Raw genomic sequence first — 23,170 nt, forward strand, 5'->3', positions numbered from 1 at the left:
CTAAAACCCATATGAGACATATGTTGAGAAATAAACTACTAACTTACATGAAACTAAGCCTTCTCAATATTTAATTTAATCATTTATTGTTTGATTCCTCGGCATAATCCACAATCATTTGCACATTCGAAATATCATGAAAGATTTGAGTGTGTAAACGTTGTCAATGGTCATCCTTTCTTTGTTGATATACTTTGGCTTGCCTTAAGGAGGAAACCCTTGATCCTCATGTCTTCCAAATAGCCAATAATAGAAACAACTTGTTAATATACCAAACCATTAGTTTAGTTAATGTTACCGAATGATCTTCCTACTTCCCACGTCACTCTAAAGGTGAACGAGGGCATCCTTACGATGCTCTCATTTGAACACCCTCCTTATGACCTCTTGCCCAATATCTTGCTGTAAATTGAAATTGGACTACCTGAGTGACAATAGGTTAGTGTTCTTACATCAAAGAGATGGCTTAAGACCAATTATACAAGAGCATTCACAGATATAGACAAAAGACCCATATAAGTTAGTTTACAAAATCTACATTATTTGGTTATTATTATAAACTTGATTTATCCTTGATTATAATTATCCCCTGACAAACCCTAAACCCTTATTTGTTGGTCGCATGGCCAATGATCACAATCATCGTAAATTATTCCCACAACCTCTTCAAAATAGATTTACTTTTCCTATGTGCCTTCTGCAAATTTCACACCCGTCAAATGGCAAACATTAGATGTGGGACATTGGATTCCGACAATGAGCACGCCTCAACAACAAAGGGGGCTAGACATGGAAATTTAATTGTTTATACTGGTTAGCATTAATGTGTGTGTGTTGCCCTAGTGTTGTTAAAAGAGTGTGGTGGTCTCTCAAGATGTTCGACACCACTTATTTGGGTGTATTCGATTCTATCGGCTCTCTCTCTATCTTCCTATTTATCGACCATTCTCGCTCCTCCTTCCCTCAGGCTGGCCTCTCGACCACCTGACTTTGCTTCTCTTGAAGTAAAATAGCTTCTTGACCCTACTCTCCCGAGTCAATAAAGCCCTCCCACCCCCCATATCATATTTGTTTGACTCTTGACTTTGCTAGCCCTTTCCCGCCAGAATGCCCAACCAAATTCAAAATTCAAAATTCAAAATTTTGAAATCCAAAAGCGCGCGCGTTTTAAGAAATTCCCTCTCTCTCTTTCTCTCTTTCTCTGTCTGTCTGTTTTGATTTCTTAGGGTTTCGGGAAGGCAGAAGCAGAAGCAGAAGGAGGCAGTAAGAACCTCAGAGTCAGTAGGACGAGCAAGCACAAGGACGACACAGAAGAACCAAGTGAACTTGTAGGAAGCAGAGGTAGAAAAATTGAAGAGATGCTCCGCTTGGTAGCCAGTGTCTTGGCGGCTTTTGTTGGATTCTCTGTTGGCCATTCCATACCTAAATGGATTGAAAACAGAAGCGAGAAAATTAAGCAGAAGCAGAAGGTGAGCGCAAACTCCTCTTCAGGTTTCATTCAGGATCCATCTCCATCTCCTCATCGTCCTATCAAAAAATTATCCATGCGTAAAAATTCGGTCAGAAGGTTCAAACTCTCTGTCAAGAAACATCATCTGATTGATGTTAAACATAGTCGTAAGAATGACCGAACTAATGATGTCGCCAGTGGGCATAGTAATGCTGAAAATAATATTTTCAATGGTCTTAGGGATGTTCAGAATGTTCGTAATGAAGCCTCTAAAATTCCATCCACCTCCCTTAAATCATCTGTTACTTCTCGTAGCTACTCGGATATTGAGAATTCCGCATCCGAAGCTGGTGTTCGCTCAGGACTTCACGAAATCTCTTCAGAATCAATGGAAGCAGCCAAAGCTTCCCGTCTTCGTCAATGGAAAGCAAAGCTTCTCGTCTTGAAATGCAGGGCTTTGGCAAATGATCATAGAATGTGGTCTTCATCAAATCAGAAGCTTGAAACAGAATGTATTTCGCCTCCCCCAAAATGGAAGATGGATAACAATGCAAATCTGTTGTTGAGAAATGCGAAATCTGATTCTCAGTGGATGAGACATGCAATATCGTCATCATCATTGCGTTTCCTCGCTCTAGAAACTAAGTCGGAGAGGGAGAGGTAAAACTAACTATCTCCATATGCTTTACTTCTATGTATGAAGCGGGCGCTCTAGCTGTACAGCAATGCTTCCATTGTTAATTGAACTTTTTCAGTTCATGTACAATGCAATCTAGTATATATTCAGGCAAATTTCTGCAGATCTTGTTGCTATTGTGTTTATGTATGTATTTTAACCCGACTGCAAGCTTTGCATAGATCCCTGATTTTACTGTTTATATATTTCTGTGTGTGTTACAGCTGATGAAATGTGTGTTGAAATATTGAATAATCTGCATAGCATGAAGTTTATTGCTTAAACATGTCAGGAATTGATTCCTGTAGATATTCTTGGATTTTGTGGTCAACGTAATGGTTTGTGATTATGGAAATTGGTGCGCTTTACAATCTTGAACTTTCTTGTGCAGATGATAATGAAAATGGAAGTCAGGGGATTGATGGCACCTACATTTTTTGTTCTCCTCTTGTTGCGGTCATGGTTATGTTTTCCCCCTTGTATACATCTATTATGGTTGTAAATATGATTCTCTCACATCAATAGAGGCAAAATCTACCATTTTCATATTTCTGAAATTCTCTCCATTATTACGCGTTTAGCTATTGTGGATATGTTACAGCTGGTCGTTGACTTTTCGATTCCACCTTTACAATAGTCTGCTACTTTCCATTGATACCTCCCAACTGCTCACGCTGCCCATTCCTACCCTACCACAACCCAAACATACACTTTATTAGTCACTATTGTGTCTCTGTTTGTTGAATCGTTTCCAATGTATACTCCTATGTTTTAGACTCGAATGTTCAAGATATTATTCATTATTAAGACCATTCCAGATGTTATTCTTTGTTATCTCTAAGCTAAACTGTTCAAGATATTATTCACCATAAAATTTTCATGTTTGCACCTAAGCAAATTGATAGTTTTTGTGGTGATGTTTAAGTACAGTAGAGTCCTATCACATTGTAAGATGGACCTACTCAAGACTTTGGCACAAAGAAGTTTCACTAAGTATTAACAAACACATTTTAGCATACATTGTATAAAATGTCCTTATTTTGAGTTTGTTAGTGTTAATACATGTGTTGTATAGATGTTGTAATTCTTGAACAGCTGATAGATTTGAGACTAATTGGTGACCCACGTGACATGTGCTTGGCTAGTAAAGTTTATAAATCTCTCTCTAGCCATTCTAAACACATGAATCTTTTGATATCAAGGTCAAAATCTATTAGTCACATTTCAAAATTTGGAATGGACTGTTCTTTACAACCTAATGAAAACCTAAGTGGTTGCATCTTTTGCATTTAACCCTGAAAATACCTACTCCTAAAGTAATGGTGTCTTGGAATAGTAAACATTCATAACCTAGGTCTTTGAATTCTTCTGCACAAATAGAGGGGAATACTTTTGTATGGTAGGTTCTTTTGCTTCATTCCTAAATGACCAGCCAACCCGAAGGAAAATGTCTTTTTATTCTAGCGTCTTGAAACTAAATGGCTTGGAATATACTTATAAATATTTTTTAATCATCGACAGTCAAGTTTGGTATTTGATCAATCGAATTAGAATTGAGACATGATGGCATATGAATATCCATAAGGGCAAACATGGTCCATGGGATCAATAATTGTTACCAAGCTCTTTGGGTAGTAATGAGGATTTAAAAATGGTAAAACAAAAAGAAAAATCTTAAATGAAGAATGAGACTCATTTCATAACATTTTTTTGTTGTAGTGGAGTAGATGAGCAAAGAGTATTCCGACATGGAGAGAGAGATAGAGGTAGAGGGTGGCTTGTGGAGATTCAAGTAACCTTTTGTGACTTAAAACGGGGTTGAATGTTATATGGAATAGAATGTTTTCATGTCAAATTAGTCACCTTGTTTCAAGGTTATATATGATAGAATGTGATGCTATGGTTCCATTGACAATTTCTAATAAGAATGTTGTAAATGAAAAGTGGTCCAATCTATGGTTTGAACCACATAAAAATGTGTCTTCTTATTGTGGGTTCAAACTTGGTTCTTATTATATTTACAACGATGTTACAAAAACATGGTTCTACTCTTCAGTTCATTAATTCCATCATCTATGAGTATTTTCTCTCATAACCAATTCAAATGACATAATTAACAAGGCGTGTTTTGTGGCATGTTGTATCAATAACACGTAAAAATTTAGCCCAATCTCTTTGTTGTGTTCATGTTTCGAAATTTACATTTACTTCATTTCAACTTTCACATTCAAACTATGTGAGTCAATTGTGCTTACCTTGCACTCGACTAATAGATTAGAACACTCAACTACCTCCTAAATGATTATAGGCCATGCTTGCAATTCAATTTGCACTCGTATAGCTTCCATTGAAGTAAAGATCCTTGTAGGTATTTGGTTGAAATATGAAGATAAGTTACAGTTAATGACATGGGTTGGATAGTAACAAATGGCAAAGATGAGAATTTTGAGTGAAACAACTAAAGGAAATTGTTATGAACCTTTATCTCTACCTTCTACATTTTTCTAGCAATCTATATGGACTATGTTGAGCCCCTTGGTCAACGTTTGTCTTACATGTTTTGTAAGAAAATCCTAATGACATGTGTTTATGCCATGTCCATTGAATGATTGCATATAATGCCTCTTTGGACATGTCATGGGTTGTGTTAACAAAGACTTAGTAGATGAACCAACGATATTGCATTATCAAGTAAGTTCATTAAATTTACAAAAATCGAACGAAATAATTAATGATGAATAACATATAAAAAAAGAACCTACATGAATATAGCTAATTCCAACCACATGCTTCGTTCACTCACCCCATTCAAAGAAATTGAGTCCAACATACCATTTGCAATAATCCGTTATGACCAAAATCGTTCGTGGTAACCAATCCCTCTTTGTAGTTTCATTAAATTAGCTGATGGCTTTGTTCCCTTGCTATGTTGGTGAGAAACTCAATCGATTGATCCTGTTACACACTTCAATCAACTCCATAATCTCTATAAAGATTCGGAATTTTTGTTTCGATAGAGTTCAAGATTCCCATGATTTTAACATAATCTGTAATGTCACTTGCCGCTTTCTAATGATAATTGAAATCGAAACTCCTTTTTGTTTCTAAAAGACTGTATGTAATGGCAATTATCATCAGGTGCTTCGAAACGCCGATCCTACCCAAGGCCATTTGGGTAACCTGTGGATTGACCAGTTTTGTAATTTTACCATTCATCGTCATCACTCTATAGAGTCCGAGGGACTCTGTTTCTGCTTAGGCTCTCGGATGCAGACTTCGTAAAAACCCTAAAAGAAGAAGGAATAGAAAGAATGTGTTTTCGGCATGAATCATTCCTGGATTCCTCTGTTCTGAGATATTTCCACAGGGATCTATCTCTTCTTCACTTGAACAGACCTCAACAATGGTGGTCTTCTGGTTAATGGGTTCATGAGACTTCTCTCGGTGATGCTGCCTCATCCTTCCACAAAGACATTCTTCCATACTTTCCAAAGTTTCATCAAAGCGAAGAAAGACATAACTGGTCATTTGCAGAGGTACGGCCTTCAGACCCGTCACTGCCTAATCTCTATGCTAGAAGAATTTCAACATATATATATTGCCAGGAATGCCTTTGATGAAGGGTTTCCTTTAAGACGAAGAGAAGAATCTCTGTCATCTCTTATCCAAAGGTATGTTAAATGTGGCGAATTGAGGTATGCTCTCACGCTGTATGAGATGGGCTCTCCATGTCTCGTAGATGGGAGTGCTTTTCTCTCTCTATTGAAAGCTTGTGGTCAGCTTAAAGATGCCGAAAGTGGCCGTGGGATCTATGCGGAAGTTGCTCGAAATGGTCTTCTAGACCATGATCCTTTCATTGGTAGTGCGCTTGTTGATATGCAGGCCAAATGTGGCTTATTAGTAGAATCTCGGGAGGTTTTTGATAATCTTAGGGTCAAGGATGTGGTGACCTGGACGGCATTGATTGGTGGATATGCTGATCACGGCTATGGCATAGAAGCACTCGAATGCTTTCAACTTATGCAACTCGCTCGAGTCTTCCCCAATGAGGTCACATATGCATGCTGTTTGAAAGCTTGCGGTGCCATTAGCGCGACTGAGAAAGGAAAAGAGATCCATGATGTTATTGAAAGAAAAGGATTCTTGAAAACATGTGGGCTCGTTAGTAACACACTAATCGACATGTATGGGAAATGTGGTATGCTAGGAAAAGCAAAGGAAGTATTCAATAAGCTTAAGAAACGTGATGTGGTATCGTGGACTGCCCTTATTGGTGGGTATATTCAACATGGGCATTCTGAAGAGGCATTGAAGTGCTTCGAACAGATGCAACACAACGGTGTTTCTCCAAGTGCTCTCACATTCTCCTGCATCCTCAAAGCTTGTGGCACCCTTGGAGCCCTAGATAAGGGCAGGGAGGTGCATTCTAAGCTTTTAAGTGAAGGATTATTAAAGACAAACCTCTTTGTTGGCAATGCATTGATCGATATGTATGCGAAATGTGGTATTTTATCAAAAGCACAAGAAGTTTTCGATGAGCTGCCTGTTCATGATTTGGTCTCGTGGAATGCATTGGTAACTGGATATGCTCTCCTTGCAGAGGTCGAAAATGTCATTTTTGTTTTTGAAAGAATGAAGAGGGAAGGAAGGAAACCTGACATGGTCACATTTGTTAGTATTCTAAACGCTTGTAGTCATTCAGGTCTCATAGAGATGGGAGAAATGTACTATAAACTCATATGTGTCGATTATGGCATTGCTCCAACTTTAGAGCATTATACATGCATGATTGATCTCCTTAGTAGAGCTGGTCAACTAGAGCAAGCAGTTGCAATGATGAAAAGCACACAATTGCATCCGAACATGGTTTTATGGCTTACTATACTAGGTGCTTGTTGTAAGTGGGGTGATGTGGAACTTGGAAGGCATGCTTTTGAGGAGATATTGCGGCTGGATGAGAAAGAAGATTCGGCTTATGTGTGTATGTATAATATCTATGCATATGCAGACATGCCATGTGAAGCAAAGGAAGTGGATGCGATGAGAGAGAAAAACGAAACAAGGAGAAATTTGTGCATGCTTGATTGAAGACTTCCAAAGGTTGTCCTGATAATTATTCATTACCCAATTCATGAATCCATAAGATAAAACAGTTGATTGACCAAATATTATTCGGTTGGATTTGTGAACGCTCATTTGCTCATGATGGTCTGTAAAGAATTGGCGACAGGGAACATTGATTGCCTTGAGGATAAAAGTAAGGGGGATGAAATCTTTCATTGGGTTCGGTCATTTGATCATGGAGTCTAAACCTTCTTAGTGATCCATTATGTCCTGAAGGGATTGGGTTAGTGAGGCTACACATTACACACTGGCCAGTTATGAAGTTGGGACAAAGTAAGAAACTATTAATAATATTTGACAATGGTATGGTTTGGAAACCTGCTACCTGGACATGATTTCCAATGGAAGTAAACTAATGGCTTCAACAAACTATTGGTGCATGACATCTGGTGCATGGTCGGAAGGAATCACATATTAACTTTATTTCAAATGTGACTTTTAAGATATTATCATAGCCCCCCCTTACTATAATGGACAGTAGAGGACATAAACAACAACTTTCATAATCGTTGGAATTTGATACCTCTGGTTACACTCTTCTTGTGCTCATAAACATATAATTTAGACTGTTGTCGCATGTAGAGCTGTGTTATGAAGAATGATTGGATTCAACTTGTTCAAGCTTCTTCCTTAATCGCGGTCCTCATTTATCATATGTTACACAAACTCCATGATGTGATTTGAAATGCAGAGCAAGCAACTCTTTCTCGTTTCTTCTTTATGGCTTCTCACCAATGGTTGCCAATCGACCTACTTACCATTTATCCTATATAACTAACTTCTTTTTTATTATAACTGTCTTAAGGGTGGCTTATTTAAAAGCTCTACTTAACCAATTCTTATGCTTGTTTTAGTTATTTTCTTTGGATGCAAACTCAAACTTACATGATTACATCCCATAGATTAACAATCAATTGCTCTATTGACAGATCTAGTATTAGATGAGAAAAAAATTATTGAGTGGAAAGAAGTTGACCTTGCACCTGGCAATGCGTTTTTATCCCCATCTCTGGGAGTTGGCAATGGTTGGGTTTGAGTCAAATCAAACTGCAAAACCATGATGTAATGTCTTAACCCCTCGGTTTATATTCACAAATGTAAATAGTTTGGTTTGACTTGGGAGTTCACGGGTTTGTTTTGAGCCTTTATTTGCTTAATGGTTTGCGGTTTACCATGTAATATGTATATAAATTTTTGACGTTGAATGCCAATGGTTGAAGTCCACTTATCTCTAGCTTGTGATCCTAGTCAATTCATTTGTGGCTTGTTCATGTCTTAAGTTGTGACCGAGGGGTGGAACCAAATGAAGTAAGGTAAGTGGAGGGGGTGATACAAACAACCAATACCTTTTGTAGGCGACGAGTGAATATGCATGCTAGCCCTTGTGCATTTGGACTAGTATGTAAATGCAAGTCTCAAGCTTGAGAAGACAAACTTTAGAACACACCATGACTTTGTTAATAGTCTTGCTCCTCTTTTTCCTTCACTCACATATTTCTTCTATTTTTGAGACAGAGCATGAGTACACGGTTGTTAAACCAAGAAAACGTAAAAAAACCATTGCAACTTTGCTAATCTACTAGAACATTTGTTGAGCATTCTTTGGAATGTTGAAAAGAGCTTTTGAGATTTCAAAGAGTGCATATATACCAATATAGAATTAAAGCACACTCCCCAATTAGTTACAACTTTGTATTGCGTAATTTTGCATGGTGTAGTTGAATGTTGGGTTGTATATATGGAGTAATGACTTCAAGCTAATTGTTTTGGATTAGCAAATCAATTAATCAAAGAGAAAGTTTTCTATTATTCATAATGAAAATCAAGGTAATTTTACGAAATAGATATTCTTGTTTTTTGCACAATTGAAGGGTCAACTAATTTAACAATCTATAGCTTGCAATACAAAAATAATTATATTTATTTCCATGAATTTTCTACTATTTAAGAAGGGAAAAACTCCTCACAAGTCTATCAGCCTGAGATAAGTAAAATCGGCAATGATTTGGTTTAGTTTGGGAGTTTCGAATCAAAAAATTTGAAATGCAAACTGAATTGTGAAACCTTTAAATCAAAACCATTCAAACCAAACTATTGAGGATTTTCAATCTCTAACTAAACTAGACCATACCTCCCTGCTTACAACATTACTCCATCTAACCCCATTCCAAATAATGTTTCCCCTTTTCAACATACCTCTCTGTACCTTGCAACTTGCCCATGCCCTCGCCCTCTCGATCCCTCGTCTAATCATATTAGACCCCTCCCACCTTCCCTACTTGAGTGTACCCATACGTTTTCTATAAGTGTTCCTAAGTTTGTAATCACTTTGGCAACTTTGGGCATCCCCACCCCTCTACCTAACCTTACTAAACATCACATCACCAACGACACCCACAACATGTTTGGCGACACCCCACACTACACCATACACGTAGCTCAAATGGCTACTCATTAGCCACCCCACGATGTTTTTTCAGATGACTTACTTGATGCAAATGTTCCCATAGAACCAATCTTTTCAAATTATGAAAATCAAACTCTGACTTTGAACCATAGAGCCAATATTAGCTTATTATGGGCTTAAAACCACCAACACATGCCCCCTAGCCCATGACAAAACATGTCACATACCACCAACCCCATACTACACATATTTGTCGTTTCTTAAATAGTTTTGTATTGAAAGAAATACAAAAGACAGATACAAGAATTGTTGAAACACTCCCCATATGTTAGAACAAAAATGTGTCTAGTTTCATATTCACAAAATCTTGTTCTAGTGTTTAAACCAAACCCAATTTTGCCATCATATGAAATTGTTGATCTAAAGAAATCTTACTCTTCCCATCTTGAAATTCATGTTGTTCATAAAACCTCTCTTTGCAAGAAAATGACTTTCTCCTTCCTCAACATGACACCATTGCACGCATTTCAACACACTTTGCCAAGAATTGAACAAGTGTTAAACCATCACAAATCTTGAAAATTGTGTTGGCTTATCACTTTCACTATGTTCTACTAGGAAGCCACCATTTTGTTTTTACAAATATAATCCTTGCTTTTTCTATAAAGTAAATAACCATTTCTATTCAAGTTTATTTACCCTAAAACATTGCTCGTCAAAACAGAGATCTTTGAGCCAAATATGTTCATATATATCACATTGCAATGATTTACAAGGCCATAATAACAACAATCCATGAGTCTCAAACATAGTAGTAAAGATAAAAATCAATGGACAAACATATGTTTGTATAGATCACAAGTAAACCCACAACAACATCAATCTAGAAGTGTTCATCATTTGATGATTATTTTTTATGTGAGAAGATGTTGACAAGACACGAGCCTTGAAACTCACATGTCCTATAATGCAATACATAGTAGTGCCTATTGCCCACCATGTATATAGCAACATGTATGGATATGTTATTGGAAGTCGACACCTACCTTAGGTTTCCTACACACTTAACTATAGTGTTGAGTAGTTATAACAACTATGTTCTAACCCAAAGTGTCCTTAGAAGGGGTCGTTTATGCTGCTTGTCCTCCTTCTAACTAAGGCCTAAGGTACATTGAATATTTGGTCCCTTAAGGTCGAACAACGTTGTTGTCCATCCAAGCATAACATTCCTCGTAACAACAGAAGGCAATTCACATCATCATTTTCCTCTTCATTGTGGATCCTCTAACATAAGGTAGGTTTTAGATCAACGAGAGCATATGAAGCTGAGCTTTATTCCCCTATGGATCATATTTGGTTCATTTAACTCTTAGGCATTTGGACATCAAAGTGATTGAGGCTGTGTTGGACAATTGTTGGCCACTTGGGAAGAGGTGATTGTTTGGATAATTTGTTCGCCCGACCGATTACTCACCAAATATATAAGTAACGAAATAATCTCCTATGCAACAAATGAGTAGCGAGACATTAATACTAATGAAGGAAATCTCCCCTTCATTAGTATTAATCACCTATGCAACAAAAAAGAGTAGCGAGACACACTGATTTTACTTAGTAAAATAGGGATATGTATAGATTAAATCGTCGAAAATAGCTAATTAAGAAATAGATAAATAAATATAGTATATATATACATACAATTCAAGGGACTCCGTCTGTGCAGAGAGGGGTGCCCCCTGTTGCAGGGCGCCATCATCAACATCCCTCGCCTTTTTCCTCCACCATACACACATACTCAGGTAAATTCCTTGTAAACCCTAACCCTAATCTTCGCATTTCCTCTGCTTTTGCCCCCCCCCCCCCCTCCGTACTCCGACCTGCTTTTGAGCAGAGTTTGTTTGCTTTGTTTTAGGGTTCTGATCCCTCTAGGTTTTCACCGACGAAGTGAGTTGTCTTTTTCGTTAGAACACCCTAACCCTTTCTTTGTTTTTTTCCCTGCGCTTTTTTTTTGGGGAGAGGAACCAAAAGTTTGTAGGGCTATATCTCTGTATTTTTTGCACAGGAAAAGTGGGATTTCGCCGACTTTTTTGTATTTTGGAAGATCCATGTAATGGTGTAGAATGATTCGCAGGAAACCCTAACTTCCGTCATTATGCACAGAAAGCCCTAATTTTTTTCATGATTCCATTTGTAAACATACCTTTTTCACGATTATATGACTTATGACTCTGCGTGAAAACCTAATTTATTGAATGATGGTTAGGAATCTCTAGTACTTGTTTCCTGTGATGCTTACCATGAACAGAAAATAGATTCCAATCTCTGTCATTAGCTTACTATACAATTATACTTTTTGTCAACATTTTATGCTTTTCTTTAAAATTTTGATGGCTTGATGCTTTCTTAGGTATTTTTCATGTTGTTTGTTTTCGTTTATGGCATAAAGCACACCGTTTAAAAGGAGATCCTGTATATCAAATTTCAGGTTCTTCAATCCCTCTTTCATTGGGATCTATCTGTGGTGTTTAAACATTCTGGTTGGAATCTTCTAGGTAAGATTTAAAGCCATGATGTGAATGGATATGTATGCAAATGGAACTCCATGATAGAACTAATGGTTACATGTGTATTACAATGTCTTTATCTGCCTGTGAATTGTATACATATATATGATGAAATTAATATGTATGATGTGTCGTGAAATGCCTGTTTATGTGTTTGTGTATGGCTTTGAATGTGTATAAGTAGATTTGACACCATGATGAAATTAATAACATCTCCAAAGGTGTACAAATGTCTGGAGGTGTGTATCTTCATATACATACACACATGTAAGCCATGCATCTGCATATCATATTTCTATATCTTCGTGGACATACATACACAGTACTTACGCATATCACATTTTGAAGGTGTTCTGAACTTGTATGCAGAGAAAGGGCTCTTGAGAGAGATGTTTATTCCCTGTGAAGTGTTAAATAAGTTGTATATTGACTTTGCGTTTCTCCCTGTAGTTTTGTTTCTGTACTCAACATACATCCACAAATGTTGACAAACATACATACACAAACACATTCTTCGATAAAGTATATTCTTTGGCTAATTATCTAGCAAGTTCAGGAGGCATCATATTATGCTCAATTTCTGTTTTGGAAGCCTGCTTCTTACAGGATTCTTGGAAGAGTGGGTTTACTGTGTGTAATAGAAATGGAGCAAGAGAGCCGAGTGGAGAATGAAGAGACCGCATCTCGCCAACCGCCAGAGGGACCGGTACTATGTGTAAACAATTGTGGCTTCTTTGGAAATGCCACAACAATGAACCTTTGCTCCCAGTGCTACCGAAATGTTGTGATGAAGCAAGCAAAAGCCACAGAATCAATTGCATCCACATCATCCAAACAGAATATTCCGGAAGAACCTCAACCAATTCAACCAGTGCTTGTCACAGAGGTTGAGATCAAATCGGGAAATGAGTACTTATCGTCATCGACACCATCTGTACCGCCCACTCCTAATCGGTGTTTCACATGCAATAAAAGAGTTGGTCTAACTGGATTCAAGTGTAAATGTGGAAATCAGTTCTGTGGTCTCCATCGATACACAGATAAGCATAACTGCTCCTTCGATTATCGTGCTGCAGGGAGAGAAGCAATATCAAAGGCTAACCCCATCATCAAAGCTGAAAAGATTGACAAAATATGAAAGCTGTGCTTTGGTCCTTGGCATTTGTGGTATTTGGCATATGTTTGTTGCTTCATTTCCTGTGGTTCGGTTTTGTTTTGTCAATCTATTCTAGACTTTATTATAAGCATCCCCTAAAGATTGACAACTCTTCACTTCTCGTCATTGTAATTGTGTAGATAAATTAGTAAATTTGGTCTACCTTTGGTTCATGCAAAGGCTTCTATGTTCTATGATGTTTTTGTTGTAATTCGTTGAGCACGGTGTGGCCAGTTGTTACAGTATGGTTTGTTGGCTATTACGTCCTATGTTTTGTTCAGCTGATTGATAGCAAAAGTGTACCCAATTGTGTTATAGGTATGTTGTTGACTGGCTTCTATGTTCTACATTTGTTTGTGCAACAGTTTTTATGTAATTGGTTTTTTTATAAACAAGTAATAGAGTTGGCATTTATTCAATTATATCTTCTGTCTGAATCCTGATCAAGTAATTGTCTTTACAAAGCTTTAAGCTTAGTTCTAGAAATGCTAAATTTGTATTTATGCACTTTCTTATTCACTACAGAACAAGGAAAAGAATGTCTGAAACTATGATGAATTTATTTATGCAATTGCATAGTAAAGAATGTAAATGTGGGTGGCTTGAAGAAACCAAGTACTTACGAGGAATTAAGTGCTTATAAAACATATTCAACTTTCAATTGAGTTGCAGCTTTTTTTTTAAGTTCGTTTCTCCACATATTCAATGGAAGTGTTAGGTGATATCCATCCAATATAAGCATCATTCAATCTTTACATAATTTTCCGAAAATGAAGTGTCGTACAACGACAGGAATTATACATGATTGTTCTAGTATATGAAAGGTTTTCCAACATTGAAATAGCTGGAAAACCTACATGGCATATACTATTTTGATTATGTAGATTTTAACCATGTAATTTGCCATTTTAAACCCAACATTTCTTTTTCAAACATGATGAAGTTCATTGCTATCGTGATTTGGTCAAAGAATCATTTAAGAACATAGGGGCATATGGACAGCCATATACTATACATATACAAAATGGATGCAAGATAAATACATATACAAGAGGATAATTCAATACAAGATTAAACCATGAATTAGGTCAAAGCTTAATATGTAACAAATTTGCAAATTGCAACTGTGAAATATATGACAGTTCATAATATGGCATATAGAATATTGGTTACGAGGAGTTCGATATGCACCAACTGAAAAGAGTTCTAATCATCAAGTTCTGTACAGTCATTGACATCATGAACTTGTGTATTGATACGTCCTCTCATGCGCAATTCCTGTATCTCAACTTTGAGCATTGGATCACACACGAGGCGTTCCATGACCAAAGGTTTTGGGCAACCTGTTGTTTCACAGACATTCATTCACATATGACTCTGAGGAGAAAGAGCTCTCTCACAAATGTATGTATCTAAAAATGTTTGGAATTTAAGAGCAATTCCTATATGAGCTGACTAAATTTATTCAGAAAAAAATTAAAAAACCAAACTACAACCTGGGAAAACTAACTAAAAATTCAATACCAGAAGAAATCTATATATATTTAAGACCAGGAAATCTACATATTTTTAAGACCAGAGAAAATCTTTTAAAAAACGTTTTGCAAAAGTTCTTACCAGCAGCAGCACATGGGCATGGCCGTCGACTGTGTTTCCAACTTGCCAAATAGTTCATAACTGCTGCTCTATCATAGATGTGCATGCAATCCAAGCTGTGATAAACATAGACTTCTAATTAAGTCTGTGATAAACATAGACATCTTAAGACTTCTAATTATTTTCATTCTTATCTGCTTAAAGCCAGGGATAATATCAGCTTAATCAAACAATCAGCCTAAAATTTTTACATTACACAAGGGAAAAAACATCAACATATATTCTATTTTTTGGATATTTACAAAAAAACAAAACAGAATACCATGATGTAGTGGTAAATATTTGAAGGCTGAGGAGTACTCTGCTTCTTTTTGCAAAACTGAGGGTATTCTAATAAATATACAAAAACCATATATCCTATTTTTGGATATTTACAAAAAAACAAAACAGAATACCATGATGTAGTGGTAAATATTTGAAGGCTGAGGAGTACTCTGCTTCTTTTGGCAAAACTGACGGTATTCTAATAAATATAACAAAACCGATGGTGTTTTCTGGGTTTCTTGTACCTTACAAAATACTCGTACTGCAAGAAGTGCCAGACACAATGGACAATAATATAGCAAGGCCATAGCGATTTTATTGAAATGTCCCAAAATCTAATGTCTATGTTAAAAAATGAACAATATTACCTTCGCACAGGATCATTGAGTTCAATAACCGGCTTGCCAGAAATGGGACAATTTCTATTCACAACATTGAACTGTGAGCAAGAAATGATCAAGTCCTCCTTTTCTTGTCCAGGCATTGGTTCACCAGCATGATGTATTTTCTGTTATACATATCAACACCAAATTTATACATATGTTTTGTGATTTTGATGGTTAGCGTGTTATACATCCCTTAACACTACCATACCCAAATTGTCTCTCTGAACTGTTTATATAAAATGTGTTGTTCAGGTGGTGGCAATGGAGACTGCTCTTTGCATTGATCTGCTTGTTCTGATAAAAGGCTCTCAAAGTCTGTCAGCTTTTTTTAATAAGACAAAGCAAGAAAACTTAAATCAGAACATGTTAAGCAGACACCAATAATTCATGAGAATAAGAAGCCTTACTTCATCGCCAATATTGTATACATCCTTAACTACTTGCAATGACCTGTTGTAACATTCAAAGTCTCCCATTAATCTAACAATTTCTTTTGTGGCTTCTCCAAGTTCCTCGACCTGTGGTCAGAATAAAAGAACACCAGCAAAAAAAACTCAGTGACCTAAACAGAGCGAGGGTTTATGTGCATCCCAAACATCATTCAACATGTGTAAATGCAAGACTCGAGACCAATATAAACAACTGTTTTCTCATTACATTATTAGAGACCAGTCAAGATTAGAAAAGAGCTACTTCTCCTGAATGTGAGTAATGACAATCTTCAAAATCTTGATCACTTTTTTCCCATATTATACAAATGCAATTTCGATATTGTTGAATTATTGCACTGGAATGAATGCTATCCATCGTCATTAATCCCCTGGCATTCTCGTCGGCATGTTCTCTGGGCTAATGGCCAAGCTTGGAATTTTCGGAAAGTAGAATGAAGTGTCTCAAAACTATCTCTGAAAATGAATTCGCCTAGCAGTTTAAAAACACATACTAAGCTATGTTTGAAATTCACATCTTAAATATTACATGTCTTTTGTGATACAAAATATTCTATATTCAGCACCAGTTTATCTAATAATTCCAAATATTCTTCAATCTAATGAAGTATTTCTATTTTCATGAACTTTCTTCATGAGACATGTGCCTCCTCTGTACACAATATGTTTCAGTACTTTCTTCTAAGCATCTAACAATCGGCAACGGTTCGGTTCGGTTCGGTTTGAGAGGGTCCAATCCAAACCGGTTTGGAACCGAACTGTTTAAAAATTTTGAAACCTGAACCAAACCGAACCGAACCACGAAACCAAAAAAGTTTAATGGTTTAACAGTTTGAAAAAAATTTAACGGTTCGGTTTAGCGGTTTCGTGGTTCGGTTTCGGTTTTCAACATAGGTCCAATTTTTTATTTTTTAAAATTTATAATACTTCATTATTTTAAAATTTAAATTTTTTAAAGATGTTCCTAAAATGTGAGAATAAGGTCTAAAAATGAAAGGATTGTTTAAAAACAATTTTTAAAATTTTTATAAAAAAATAAAAAACCGTTAAACCGTTTAAACTACAGGTTTTGACTGTTGAAACCAAACCGAGACCAAACCGAACCGTTGAACCGTTAAACCATGGTTTCGCGGTTTGGTTCGATTCAAACCGAACCATTGCCGATTGTTATAAGCATCATTGATGTGAAGCAAAGATAGCCACTCCCCCATCCTTTTCAGATTTCTCTGGCTGTTGGTTTACAATGTAGCATCGTATTCATAGAATTCAGAGAACCCAAATTCAATTATCGCCATGGGCTAGACACCGTCCTATATATCGCAATCCATCTCCCATGGATGATTAAACAATATTGATCTATTTATCTACAACAAGAAGGTGGCAGACTACATCATATGTAGAGGTGACAAAAGAATTGATATATTAGGTATACCCATTCACATCCTTCTTCATGTTGATGATATAATCTTGGTCTCTGAACCTCATGCAAGTCTACAACATAATCTCAATGTACCAGATGTTTTTTACTGCGAAAAAGGGTTCAAGGTAAACTTAGAAAACACCAAGGCCATAATCTTCTAAACATCTGCACGGATTTATCGACAAACTCTCTTCACTCTATCAATTGGGCAAGTTGAGATAGTGGATTCCTATGTATATCTAGGAGTCACATTTACAAGTATGTGTTAGCGCTTCTCTATGATCGAAGTCGCCAAAGATCAACTCACTCTAGGAAATGCAGCTCTAGCCATACTAGAACAAAGTCACCAGGCACACTTCTGAGATTCCCATACCGAAGTATGGTTATTCAACACCCTAATCAACCCTGCACTCATGTACAGTGCACTGATATAGGTAGACTCCAGGCCTCCCCATGTACATGTGGACACAAATAGAGAGTCCACTAATCATGATGCTGTCATGAATGATATGTAGCAAAGCATCCATTCCAAAATGAGATCATAAGAGCTGAATTAGAATCATCCCCATGATGGTAGAAGCATTATTCCAAACAGTGAACCTCATCAAGCAGATTCGAACCATGCCACCTCAAAGAATTACATGTACGGCATTTGAAGCATCAAAACAAACAGTGACAACAGAATGTGCACGAGGATCGTGGCACTCATCGGTGATGAAGTGGTTCAACAACAATGACCTTGACATCAAGAACTTGCCACCCTTTTGATATTGTACATTTCTCCAAAATGATGAAAGGAACAAGGTACTGCAGCAAAATCCATGCCAGGTACAGTCAAAAGACTTGGCCACATTAAGGGAGCCACTTCCCCAATAAATGGCCTACAACAAAGATCACTTCAGATGATGGATTCATACCAAGAACAGGGTACATGGAGCAGTGGCAAACCAATAGGTCAACTCAGAGTTTCCTCCTGCTAACAAGAGATTGAGTCAGGATGGGTACTTCGCATACCTAGAGCTGAAAGATTGTGCAAATTATGAGAAGGAGAGATTGAAAGTGATGAACATTTTGTGTATAGGTTCCCAAATTTCAACCAGGTCAAAGAAAAGTATGCCACCCTATATGCAAACTCCATCACCATTCAACAAATGATGGGGAAGGCTGACCCACAACAGTTAGGCCAGATGTTGCTCAAGCTTCATCTGGCATAGGGAACCAATCCTGATGTTAGCATGCGGGATGCAATGACAATTGCATGTCACTGATTTTCTTTCATAGTTTCTCCCCTCCACTAACAACGTGCTGAGGAGTCACCCACAGAGAGAGAGCAGAGGAATTCAGACAACAATGAAGGCCTCAAGTACCATGACATAAGGTGCATGGCCATACCATCGCCGGATCATGAATATCATCGCTTGCCATGTCTGATTTCCATGAGGACACCCATATGCAGTTGCTAAACATCATCACAGCATGATTTCACCACACCAGCCAACCTTGAAAACAGATTCTGGTAATCACTACTCTCATACAAATTAGCTATGAACTTTATGCTGGTAAACCATCTCAAAACTTATTCCACCACATACGTTGAGATAATGATCGAGGAACTTTAGGAAACCTAGAGCTTTTATTTTTGTTTTGGTATGAATGGCATGAATTCATCCATATGTGTAATCAAGGTTAGTCTCATAGGCCAATTTTGGCCTCTTGCAGATATTAACCTCTCTCTCTCTCTCTCTCTCTCTCTCTCTCTCTCTCTCTATATATATATATATATATATATATATATATAATTTTATTTTTATATTTATTTATTTATTTATTTAATATCATTACCATTGTTCATTTTGCATTTCCAAATATTCAATTTGTTTAGTCATGACAACTTGAAACTACTCATATTTGAAATCATGATTTTTTATAAGCCAATTTCAGCCTCTAGTAGACATTAATATATCTTTCTTTAGTTCTTCTTTTCTTTTCTTCGTTTTTCTTGTTATAAGACATTGTATCATATCTCTCAGATATGCAATTTCTTCGCTTGCATTGGTCATTTTGGTCTTTTCAAGACGTTAATATTCCATTCCGCATTTATATTCAATATTTTCAGATTATTGAGAGTGGTAGGCTTATGCCCAATCTCAAGTCTCGAGACTGAGGATTGAGCACGTACGACGTGATGTACAAGAAACAGAGCATGTCACTTTGGAGATCAAGTATGAATTTGAGGAATTCCTACAACGATGTATTAATTTCAAAAACTATTTTTTTGGAAAAAAGAAAATATTAAAAAGGATTGTACAATCCCTGAAACAACGGTCAGTATTATGCTCTTTGTTCCTCTGCTTGAAAACAGGACCAAAACCACATAGGATCCAAATAGTAAAATTAGAAAACAAGGTTAGTTTTCCATCTCAGCTATTACTTTTTCTTTTGTTCTACTGTTTTAAAATCCACCACCTATAAGGCTGGGTAGAGTGATTTGTATCAATTGTTTATCCCATGGTCAAATTCACTCCCCTCCCACGGGTGTTAATCTATGATCAATCATCAGTTCTCCATTTTTAGCTGTTGGCTTGTTGGTTTATACTGTAGAATCAAAAGTCATAAAATTGGGAGAGCCCAAGTTTGATCCTCACTGTGGTCTCACCTCCAACTCATGGATTGTATCATTCTCCTGCAGACATTATAAATACATATAGATGTATATACCTCACATACACATATATTGGGAGACATACCAAATTGGATTGGTTTTCTGCTTCAAGATCCTCTGCAACCATCTTGAACAAGAGCGCATTTGAACCCAATTCCTGAAATTTTGTACATATAATGCTTTGAAAAAGTTACAGCCAAACCAAGAAATTTTCAAAACATAATAGTGTAAGGACACTCCATTCATAACATAACATGAAAAAAAAAGTGGATGTAAAAGTTGTTCCTTACCGTTAGTAAAGCTTGGTTGCTGTCATCGAGAGCTCTCATGGCGGATCTCATACGCTCAGCACCAACAGACATTGTAACTGTGCTCTCTCTCTCTCTCTCTCTCTCTCTCTCTCTCTCTATGTATGTATGTTGCTCTGTTTCTATTTCTATGTGGAAGTGAAAGGAAGGAAGTTTTTGAAGTTGTTCTGCTTATATTTCTTTCCAGAATAGACCTCACTTTTAATTTGAGCTACCAAGGCGTGAGCAGTTGCTTAAGTGTAACTAGTTGCAATCCAATTAGTTTAACTCATTTCGAATTTGAATTGGTCAGGTTTGGCTCGCTTAGTTAGTTTGTGATTGGTAGGGTAAATAATTTGTGAGCAACTAATTAGTGATTGATTGGCTAGCTAATTAAACAACCCACTTATTGATAATCAAGACAACTTCCGTGAATTTGTAAACTTGTTTTGCAAATACAATGACCTTCACAATTGGGAACTACCTTGGTTTTTAATGTTGTATAAACAAAAATGCCAAACGTGGATTGGGAACATTGTGGAGCAATGCAAAACTTCAATCAACCTAGTCATTTGTTTGGTGTTGTGGGGGAGATCGAAGTTTGTTAGCTTGAAGCAATTACATACATATTTTAGGAATCGGCAACGGCTTGGCCGAAGCCTAAAACGAACCACCAAACCGTTTTTAAACGGTTTGGTGATTCGGTTCGGTTCAAGCTTGAGCTTCCTTAACTTGTTTGAGCTCGGTTTGGGATTGCTCAAACCAGTTCGGTCTAGGTTTGGAAACCCCCAAACCGGTTTAGGCTTATCCTACCTAAACCAAACTGTTGCCGATTCCTACACTTTTTGGGACCAAACACTTAATCCTTCCTCGTGTGACATAAAATCGATGGTCTCAAGAAAGTTGGGCATGACTTGTTTGTTTGGCATTTTCAAACACCTTTTGTGGAAAAAACTAAGTGTATTGTGCATAATTCCATCACGATGAGACATCATCAATACATAGTTGATGGTTGAATCAACGAGATGCTAAGAAGTATGCTTATTGTAGAGTGTGTTGAAGATGCGACACATTATTTTCACGCGAACAAGTAGTTGAGATTTCTTATACTATTGATTCACTATGTTATGTTGGGTTAAGTCTATTTAGGATGAGTTTTGTTGGTTATGTGATTCGACAATTAAGCTAATTCCATTTCATTGAATGGACCAAGATTTTATTTCCCTTTTATAAATTGGGACCTTACACAACTTTGAGACAAACAAATATTCGAATTAATTTGTTTCATTGATTGTGATCTAATATATACGAACTTTAAAAGTTAAGAACATGGAATGGTGTGTTAATGGATGGATGAGGAATTTAAGACCTTTTATTAGTTAAAACTCAAAAATGCTATAAACCATCTTATACTTAACCAATAAATTATCTAAGTATTTACATTGAGATTATTTTTCATGCCATATGGGACAACGATATACTTTATAAGCGGTTCAGTATTTATTTAAGGCAAGACTTAGAAGTTAACCGTGGTCCATAAAACATGGGTAATCATCACTCATTTTCAATTTCAAATAGATGTTTACGTTGTTAGCATTGCAATTAAGAGGCCAATGGACTCAATTTTGATGTGGAAAAATGTCAATAACAATGTTGTGAAGTTGTTTTCAAGATTACTTTAGGGACTAGCTGGTGTATGTGTTTGTTCAAGACTTTAACATGCAACCTTAATATTGCAAATCGAATTTTTAGGTTTATAAACAATGAACATCTAAAATCTTTTAAAAAGAGTGATGCGCTCATAATGTGTTTTAGCATCTAATATACCGTTCTAGTGATGTTGAGTGTCCATCATGAACCCTAGATAAACCATCAACCATCAGAAAAATGTGTTTGCGAATTCGACCCATCCCCGATATAACTTTGATTGTTTAAATGTAAAGTGGGATACATATAGCTTTTGTTGGGCATGTTAAGCAAGGTGGACAACTCATTAGCCACTTCGTGTTTTGTGAGCAACTAACTTCTTTTACTCATTTTAGTTAAGTGATAATATGGATAACCCCTTGGGACTATGAAATGCTACCATTAATGGATGATGCAACTTTTTATTTTTATTTCCTGGAAAATATCATTTCATTAGTTATAAAGAGTTATTACAAGAATGTTGACCTACTGTCAAGCTACCATTGATATGTTGCATTCTTCCTTAGGTCCCAATCAATATCAACACTCCACCACTCCATAACCTAGTTAGGTGATTGGATGATGCAACTTTTTAGACAAGAAAACCTTTTGATAATGCCCCATACGTCAATCATCACTCAAAGTCTTAATTGATTTATGTGTCTTCGAATTCATACAATTGTGTAGCTCAATGTGATGACTCTTAACATAACACAAACAATAGGAATTTTTTGACAAGCAACAATCTATGGGCATCAATATAATTTCAATGAATGTGCGCATACATACACCCACATATTCAAGTGCATATATGTACATAAACATATTCATACATATATGTAGATAGACACACACACACACACACACACACACACACACATATATACATACATCAACATGTAAGAAAATTGGAGGATAGATATACAATATCTTACAATGATATATTTTGAAGTTGTTCTTCAAATGCTCAACTTATGGTTTGT

The 23,170-nt window shown here is 36.6% G+C and overlaps 4 protein-coding genes across 8 annotated transcripts; 3 read left to right on the forward strand and 1 right to left on the reverse strand.

The window, feature by feature from the left end:
• The first annotated feature begins 1,224 nt into the window (after positions 1–1,224).
• Positions 1,225–2,683, forward strand: LOC147868704 (uncharacterized). The gene is made up of 2 exons (XM_087322543.1): positions 1,225–2,110; positions 2,518–2,683. Exons 1-2 carry the CDS (start codon positions 1,359–1,361, stop codon positions 2,519–2,521), a joined length of 756 nt encoding a protein of 251 aa, XP_087178669.1. The 5' UTR covers positions 1,225–1,358; the 3' UTR covers positions 2,522–2,683.
• A 2,619-nt stretch (positions 2,684–5,302) lies between these two features.
• On the forward strand, positions 5,303–8,090 carry LOC147868705 (pentatricopeptide repeat-containing protein At2g13600-like). Its single transcript, XM_087322556.1, has one exon. The coding sequence runs from the start codon at positions 5,556–5,558 to the stop codon at positions 7,212–7,214; it is 1,659 nt and encodes a 552-aa protein (XP_087178682.1). The 5' UTR covers positions 5,303–5,555; the 3' UTR covers positions 7,215–8,090.
• A 3,258-nt stretch (positions 8,091–11,348) lies between these two features.
• LOC147868706 (zinc finger A20 and AN1 domain-containing stress-associated protein 2-like) lies at positions 11,349–13,550 on the forward strand. 5 transcript variants are annotated; one of them, XM_087322588.1, is made up of 3 exons: positions 11,363–11,456; positions 12,143–12,209; positions 12,828–13,550. In XM_087322588.1, exon 3 carries the CDS (start codon positions 12,865–12,867, stop codon positions 13,357–13,359), a length of 495 nt encoding a protein of 164 aa, XP_087178714.1. In that variant the 5' UTR covers positions 11,363–11,456; positions 12,143–12,209; positions 12,828–12,864; the 3' UTR covers positions 13,360–13,550. The 5 variants fall into 5 exon arrangements, with proteins under 5 accessions (XP_087178693.1, XP_087178700.1, XP_087178720.1 ...); XM_087322567.1 differs by lacking the exon at positions 12,143–12,209 and having other exon boundaries at positions 11,349–11,467; positions 12,840–13,550; XM_087322574.1 differs by lacking the exon at positions 12,143–12,209 and having other exon boundaries at positions 11,349–11,456.
• A 922-nt stretch (positions 13,551–14,472) lies between these two features.
• HPY2 (RING/U-box superfamily protein) lies at positions 14,473–20,653 on the reverse strand. Its single transcript, XM_087322606.1, has 7 exons — positions 20,505–20,653; positions 20,300–20,371; positions 16,091–16,201; positions 15,892–16,005; positions 15,666–15,805; positions 14,995–15,089; positions 14,473–14,720 (listed from the first exon to the last, which is right to left on the reverse strand). Exons 1-7 carry the CDS (start codon positions 20,574–20,576, stop codon positions 14,584–14,586), a joined length of 741 nt encoding a protein of 246 aa, XP_087178732.1. The 5' UTR covers positions 20,577–20,653; the 3' UTR covers positions 14,473–14,583.
• Positions 20,654–23,170: the final 2,517 nt, after the last annotated feature.

Source organism: Azolla caroliniana, unplaced genomic scaffold, assembly GCF_043228905.1.
Source record: "Azolla caroliniana isolate FFs.n. ecotype wild unplaced genomic scaffold, voAzoCaro1.0.p SCAF_1, whole genome shotgun sequence".
NCBI lineage: Eukaryota > Viridiplantae > Streptophyta > Polypodiopsida > Salviniales > Salviniaceae > Azolla > Azolla caroliniana.

Coding starts and splice junctions, on each gene's coding strand:
- LOC147868704 (XM_087322543.1), top strand. CDS start 1,359: ATGCTCCGCTTGGTAGCCAGTGTCTTGGCGGCTTTTGTTGGATTCTCT.
- LOC147868705 (XM_087322556.1), top strand. CDS start 5,556: ATGAGACTTCTCTCGGTGATGCTGCCTCATCCTTCCACAAAGACATTC.
- LOC147868706 (XM_087322567.1), top strand. CDS start 12,865: ATGGAGCAAGAGAGCCGAGTGGAGAATGAAGAGACCGCATCTCGCCAA.
- HPY2 (XM_087322606.1), bottom strand. CDS start 20,576: ATGTCTGTTGGTGCTGAGCGTATGAGATCCGCCATGAGAGCTCTCGAT. Junction 16,006..16,090: donor TATACAATATTGGCGATGAA/GTAAGGCTTCTT, acceptor TATTAAAAAAAG/CTGACAGACTTTGAGAGCCT. Junction 15,090..15,665: donor CTCAATGATCCTGTGCGAAG/GTAATATTGTTC, acceptor TGTTTATCACAG/CTTGGATTGCATGCACATCT.